Below are 7,512 nucleotides of genomic sequence, written 5' to 3'. Positions count from 1 at the left end.
ACGGGAACCCAGGTGCCGCCCGAGCCCCGCAGGGCCAGCCGCCGCGGCGTTAAGCCTCCCCAGTCGCCGCCTCTCCCAGCCCGGCGGCCTGGGCCGTCAATCAAGCTCGCCCGGCCCCGCCCCTGGGCTGCAGCGGACGGCCAATCAGAGCCAAGCTCCGCAGCGATGAGCTCAGTCGGCTTGCTTCCCATTGGGCGGCTATATTAAGAAAGTCGCCGAACTCTTTAAATAGCGGGCGCTGGGGCCGCAGCCCGCATCTGCCACCGCAGTCTGGCTGCGATCGTGTGTTTTCTTGTACGTTTGCTGAGGCCTAGAGAGACCCGCGAGGGAGCTAGGCCGGGTCCGCTGCTCTAGCCACTTTTTGCGCACAAAGGCGCCGATTCCAGGCCCGGGACGAGGCAAGCGGCCACCGCTTCAGAGCAGCGCGGAGACGCACGGCGCGCCCTATGCCCCGGCGCCCCCACCTACCCCGCCGCGGCAGCCCGATCACAGCGAGAGAACGCGCCACCCCGGGGCCTGGGTGCAGCTAGCAATCCTTTCCCCCAGCGCGCAGCCCGAGGTGAGCAGTGAGCGGCGAGCGGGACGGCAGCGAGGCGTTCGCGGGCCCCCTCCTGCTGCCCGGGCCCGGCCCGCTCATGGCGGCCATCCGCAAGAAGCTGGTGGTGGTGGGCGACGGCGCGTGCGGCAAGACGTGCCTGCTGATCGTGTTCAGTAAGGACGAGTTCCCCGAGGTGTACGTGCCCACCGTCTTCGAGAACTATGTGGCCGACATCGAGGTGGACGGCAAGCAGGTGGAGCTGGCGCTATGGGACACGGCGGGCCAGGAGGACTACGACCGCCTGCGGCCACTCTCCTACCCGGACACCGACGTGATCCTCATGTGCTTCTCGGTGGACAGCCCGGATTCGCTGGAGAACATCCCCGAGAAGTGGGTGCCCGAGGTGAAGCACTTCTGCCCCAACGTGCCCATCATCCTGGTGGCCAACAAGAAAGACCTACGCAGCGACGAGCACGTCCGCACAGAGCTGGCGCGCATGAAGCAGGAACCGGTGCGCACGGATGACGGCCGCGCCATGGCCGTGCGCATCCAAGCCTACGACTACCTCGAGTGCTCCGCCAAGACCAAGGAGGGCGTGCGCGAGGTCTTCGAGACGGCCACGCGCGCCGCGCTGCAGAAGCGCTACGGCTCCCAGAACGGCTGCATCAACTGCTGCAAGGTGCTATGAGGGGCCGCGCCCGCCCCGCCTGCCCCTGCCGGCGCGCCTCCCCCTCCCGGGCCCAGCCCCCACGAGCCCGGGGAAGGGGGGACCCGCGTGCCCCAAGGACCCCACCGGACTGCCTGGTGTCTGCCTTCAGCCCCGGCAGACGTGGCCCGGCGGCTCAGGCTCTGGCGCCGGGAATCCGCGTGGTAGGCACCGGGCGCCCGCTTTCCAAGTGTCTGTGCGTCCGGCTGTGTTGCACAGGCCTGGCCGCCCCGCTGAGTGCCAAGGGTCCCCTCACCACCCTTTACTGAAGAGTCAAGCCTCTTCAGAGTGTGTGGCTGTGTGTATGTTGTACTCCCCGCCGCCGGGTTTTCACCCCATGCCCGCCTCTGCCTCCCGGAGACGAGCTTGGCACCGGGGTGCGGCCGCGCCCCATCAGATGTTCGTCCATAACCAGCGAGCGCCTGCTATCCCCTGTCTGTAACATAGACCTCGGGAACTGCGGGAGGGGAGGGCTGGGGAGGATGGGGTGTTATATAAATATAGATATAATTTTATTTTCGGAGGTAGGATGGTGTTATTTAATGGTGGTGGTGGGTGGAGTGACGGGGCGCTGGAACAGCTCCGGCCCAGCCTGGGTCAGGCGTCCATCCCAGCACGAAGAAGACTTGGCCATCTTTCCAAACCCTGGGGAAGACGTTTGCAGCCGACTTGGTGATGAGAGGACACAGCTTCTAGACTCATGGCTCCTGCGGGCCAGCCCCGCCTCGCCCCCCTGCGAACCCCCTCACCAGACACAGGCAGGAGGAGGGAAAGTGTGCTGCAGGTCGTTTTTGCCATAAGCGAACTTTGTGCCTGTCCTACAAGTGAATATCGTTCAGTCCAAGAAACTGATGTTATTTGATTTATTTAAAGGCTAAAACTTAGGTGGTTTTTTTTTGGGGGGGTGGAAGAATTCTTTGCACAATTGTTTCATTGTTTGACATTTAATGCACTTGTCATTTGCATAAGACAGTAGCATTCTGACCACACTTGTACACTGTAACCTCATCTACTTCTGATGTTTTAAAAAAAATGATGACTTTTAAAAAACGAGGAGAAGAAAAAGAAACCACTAATGTTTTTTCTTTTGAAAAAAGTGGCAGCACTGTTCTGTTTTGCGATTTTATTTGTGCAGGTATGCGCACTCTTGAGAAAGAGCAGTAACAAGTGTTAGAGCCTATCTAAAGCCTTTTTTTTTCTTTTTTTTCCCCACAAGGCAGTCTCTAAAGCTGTGTGAAATTTTCTCTGCATCTCTGTACAGAGAGTAAACCTGCCCCTAGTGTCTCTTTTCTCCCCCTCCCTTCCCCATCCAGTGGTACTTCTACTAAATTGTTGTCTTGTTTTTTATTTTTTAAATAAACTGACAAATGACAAAGTGGTGAGCTTATGATGTTTACATAAAAGTTCTATAAGCTGTGTATACAGTTTTTTATGTAAAATATTAAAAGACTATGATGATGACATTTATAAAATGGCTCCTGTGGTTTAATAATGTGTAAAAATATTCTTGTGAATTTGCGGGCAAGGGCAGGATTCTGCAGTGCAGGTCCCACCAGCTCAGTGTCCCTCATAGTGTTCGTAGGAAATGGGCATGAAGTCCCTTCGAGGACGTGTGGGGTTGCGTGGCCATGGGAGACCAGGTTCCTCCCATCCCCAGTCCCAGAGGTTGCCCCAGCACCCAGTGCCCAAACCTTTGACCTAACATGTACTGTTTGTATGTCTTAAGCACTTGTGTCGCAGTCTATTATGGGACCTTTGCTTCCTATTCTTTGAAACTTGGAAAGGTGTCCTTTGTGCATTTAAAATTTAGATGACTTTTTTGTTGTTGTTGATCGCCGGTGTGGGACCAGACTCTCTGTCTAAAAGACTGGTTCCTGGGTTCCCTTCAGATCCTCATGGGGTTACACAATACCCCCTGAGATTGTAGGGTGTTATCTCTGGCCTGAGCTCCTGGGTGGGAGTTGGGGAGAGCCCAGATCAGAGGCTGATTCTTCTATCGTTGAAGTTTCATCTGAAGGTCTATATGGAGCCTAAAATGCTTTATTCCAAGTGCCAGGAGTGGCCGCATTACGGACAGAACACGAGGTTTTGGGTGGCTGTTATTGAGAGTTGGGGCAGGCACACTGTGACGTGGAATCATGATGAGCTCTAATTTCAGACAGTTAACCTGCTGCAGTGGGTCCCGGAACCAGACAGGCAGATTTATCTTCAGAGACCGTATTAAAATCCCGCTACAGGTATGATGGCTCAAATCTGCCAGCCTCAGCAGCTTCGAGGAAAGGTAGCAGATACTGCCAACCTCTCCCAACTACCAAAGGCATGGTTTTTGTTTTTGGAATCAACATTTTCTGGGTTTCTAGCCCTTAGTTGCCTGTGGCCACTGCCCGCCACCGCCCCCGCCAGCCCCCGCCCCTGCCAGCCCACCTCCTCCAGGCAGAAGCAGAGAAGGCCCCTTTTGAATCCCTTTGCTTTAAAACTTGAGGCTTCTGTTTCCCTGTCTTTCCCTAGACTCCCAAGAGCTTTTGTTGAGTGAGGCAAGCCTGGTTGCTGGTGACTTTTCACCCACTTAAAAAACAAAACAAAACAAAACAAAACATTAACAGGGCCTCCTGCACAGCCAGGCTCATTGGCCGACAGAGGGGAATTGTCTGGGCAGCTCCAGGCACAGAGCAAGGAGAGGGTCCAACCAGGTTGGCTTCTCTAAGCTACTGCCTCATCCTTTCCTCAGCTCCTGGCCTCTCTCACCTCTAGCCCTCAGCCTACTTTTTCTTCTTCATTTTAAAGGCAAAAATTTCCACAGAAAAACAAAATGTTGATTTGCAAGTTTTACAGCTTGCAAATCCTTTGGTACCAGGGAGTGCAGGACTCTGTGAAGATCTCAAGCTTGGGCTCAATGCCCAGTACTCAGCTTTGCAACCAGCCAAGAGCCTGGAGTCCCAGCCCCCAAAAGGGCCTTTTCTGGGTTTCCTGCCTGCTCAAATCTGCCTGGTACCTATAGCTGCCTTTTTTTTTTAATTTTAGGAAGACAACAAGCCAGGTGACACATGGCAGCCTGGGTTATGCTTGTTTTAAAATGCATGGCATTTAATAATCCTGCCGGAACACACTCTTCTTGCTGCATTAGATCCAACTGGAAAATATAAAGACGAATTGCTGTAGGCTGGAAAATCAATTAGGAAAAAAGAGGTAAAACATCTGGTGTTACTCTTAGGATATGAAAATTCATTTTGCACATTTAAAATAAATGCGCTGAGTTCGTTTAATTGCCTGTTGAATGGTTTCGTGGATAATAGTGGGGTGTTTCATTGATCCTGGGCATTTCGTAGCAAGGGGCATTGGCTTGGGTTCTTGTTTAATCTTAATTTGAAATCAATCTGGATTGTATTTCTAGGGCCTATTTCACATGTGTTTCAGTGTACTTAGAACAGTGGTTTTCAAACTTAAGCATGCATTAGAAGCACATGGAGGGCTGTTTAAAACACAGATGCTGGGCCTAGCTTCCAGAGTCTCTGATCAGTATGTCCGGGGTGGGGACCAAGCGATGCTGATGCTGCTGGTCTGGGGACCACACTTTGAGAACCACTGGCTTAGAATAAAGGAGAGTTCATGTCATTGCACAGAGGAGGGAGGTCGTTTCAGCAGGAAAGTAAATCACATTCCCGAGGCTGAGGGTGTAGTGCCCTGTAGCCCCGACTACCCTACCTTAAAGAGCACAGCACTTCCAGAGAACTTCCCTCCCAGGATGACCCATACATAACCCCTATCTTCTCTTCTCTACATTCTTGTGCAACAGGGGGTTTAATGCCCTTCTAGAGATTTCTTTCTGCCATTCAGAATTCAGAACGCAACAGCACTCTGCTCTGCTGAGACAAGGGATACAAAAGCAAACAAGACACAATCCTTGCCTGGTGGGCCAGGCAGTTCTGGGAATGCATTCACTGAGCATGCTCAAATGGGGGCGTTAGGCCCAGGGCACAACAGGAGCCCAGGGGAAGGTGGGGAGGGTGTCATGGAAGAGGAGACATTTGACCTAAGTCTTAAAGCAGGAGTGGGCGATGTGCAGATGAAAGATATGGCTTCTTTATATTACTGTGGGGCCTGGCCTCTGGGGAATAAAGCTCTCTTGGGTGAGAACTACCTTCTACTTTTAGCCCTTCTGGTATACATTTCTTCAGTCAAGAAAAATGACGTTACCCAGCCAAGTCAAACAGCCTCTCCCCAGCCCTCCCTGCCCACACACAGGCCGGGCTAGAAGGTTGGTGATGAGGGTTGCATTGTTTTCTCTGTGCCTCCCAGGGATGGGGGGCAGACACAAGGGCTAGCTTTGTGATAACTGTGTTCCTGGGAAACATGCAGCCTGGGCTCAAGGAGGCTGTGACACCACAAAGGGACCTCGTACTCCAGCTTGTTGGGGAACAGACCTTAACCACTTTACTTGGTCCATCTTCTAGCTGGGAGGAGAAAGTGGGTACTCAGGCTGCTCCTTCAACTCTCAGCAGCCCCTTTCCTGGGCTGGGAGGTAAGAGCTCTCTAGAGGACCCCAGTTCATTCCTTCCAAATATTTATTGTTGACTAAAGGACTCTGTGCCTGGCCCTGTGCTAGGAGCTTGGGACTCAGTAGACAAATAGGCAGGCATGGTCCCTCCCCTCACAGAGCTTTCAATCTCTATGTGTGTCTGCACAAGTAATAATAATGATGATGACAATAGCTAATGTAGGCATCAGGCACTGTTCTAAGCTCTTCATCTGTATTGGTTTATGTGTGTATTAATTATCTATCATTGTACAACAAATTATCCCCAAACTTAGTGGTTTAGAACATTTATTTCTTCACCATTTCTGAGTCAGGAATCCAGGCACAGCTTAGCTGAGTCCTCTGGCTCAGGGTCTCTCCTGAAACTGTAGTCAAGGTGTTGGCTGTGGCTTGATCGATCTCCAGGCTTGACTGGGGAAGGGTCTGCTGCCCAGCCCACTCATATGGTTGCTGGTAGGATTCAGTTCCTCACTGACCAAGGCCTCCTTTGAGCTCCTTGCCATGTGGGCCTCTCCGTAGGGCAGTCCAACATGGAAGCTTGCTTCATCATAGCAAACGAGAGAGAAGAGCCAGAGAGAGACAGTGTGGGCAAGGCAGAAGTCAAAATCCTTTATAACTTAATCTTGGAAGTAACATCCCATTGCTTTTGCTGTATTCTTTTTTTTTTTTTTGCGTTACGCGGGCCTCTCACTGTTGTGGCCTCTCCCCCTGCGGAGCACAGGCTCCGGACGCACAGGCTCAGCGGCCATGGCTCACGGGCCCAGCCGCTCCACGGCATGTGGGATCTTCCCGGACCGGGGCATGAACCCATGTCCCCTGCATCGGCAGGCGGACTCTCAACCACTGCGCCACCAGGGAAGCCCTGCTGTATTCTTTTTATTAGAAGCAAGTAACGGGGTCCAGCCCACACTCAATGGGAGGGCATTATCCAAGGGCATTCATGGCAGAAGGTGGGGTCGTTGGAGCCATTTTCGAAGCTGCCTACCACAATCCTCCATGACGACTTTGAGGTTGGTGCTATTAGTCTCAATTACTGATGAGGAAACTGAGCCGTAAGAGGTTAGATAACTTGCTCAGGGTCACAAAACTCATATGGATTTGAAAACCCAGGCAGTCTGGCTCCAGCACAACAAACTCACATATGTGGTGGAATGATGATTTGAGAAAAATCACCCTGAATGCAGTGTGGAGGATGAAGAGGGGAAAACCGGAGGTCAAAGATCAGTGAGGAAGGGGCTTCCCTGGTGGCGCAGTAGTTGAGAGTCCGCCTGCCGATGCAGGGGACACGGGTTCGTGCCCCGGTCCGGGAAGATCCCACATGCCGCAGAGCAGCTGGGCCCGTGAGCCATGGCCGACGAGCCTGTGTGTCCGGAGCCTGTGCGTCTGGAGTCTGTGCTCCGCAAGGGGAGAGGCCACAACAGTGAGAGGCCTGCGTACCGCAAAAAAAAAAAAAAAAAAAAAAAAAAAAAGATCAGTGAGGAAGACTTTGCCCTGGTCCAGGTAGAGATGGGAAGGCCTGAATTAAGGCACCAACAGGGGAGGAGAGGGCACATTGGAAAGACATTCAGGAGGTAGAAGGTGTGGGAACCAGAGTTGGGGGCTGACCACCAGTATTCTGGTGTGGGTGACTGTGAGGATGCTGATGCCATTATTTAAGACGAGAATAAGCAGAAGATGAGCAGTTTTGTAGGGAGGGCCCAGAAGGACATGTTGATTTTGGTTTTATATACATTG

General features: G+C 52.6%; 1 protein-coding gene across 1 annotated transcript; it reads left to right on the top strand.

Moving 5' to 3' along the window:
* The first annotated feature begins 308 nt into the window (after positions 1–308).
* RHOB (ras homolog family member B) lies at positions 309–1,645 on the top strand. The gene has a single exon (XM_079720797.1). It carries the CDS (start codon positions 636–638, stop codon positions 1,224–1,226), a length of 591 nt encoding a protein of 196 aa, XP_079576923.1. The 5' UTR covers positions 309–635; the 3' UTR covers positions 1,227–1,645.
* The last annotated feature ends 5,867 nt before the right edge of the window (positions 1,646–7,512 follow it).

The sequence above is a fragment of the Hyperoodon ampullatus genome (assembly GCF_949752795.1).
Source record: "Hyperoodon ampullatus genome assembly, chromosome: 15".
Taxonomy (NCBI): Eukaryota; Metazoa; Chordata; class Mammalia; order Artiodactyla; family Ziphiidae; genus Hyperoodon; species Hyperoodon ampullatus.
Note: the sequence above shows the minus strand (reverse complement) of the source record. Positions and strands in the feature narration are given on the sequence as shown.

Bases quoted from the DNA above. Each gene is read 5' to 3' on its own strand.
- RHOB (XM_079720797.1), top strand. From the start codon at position 636: ATGGCGGCCATCCGCAAGAAGCTGGTGGTGGTGGGCGACGGCGCGTGC.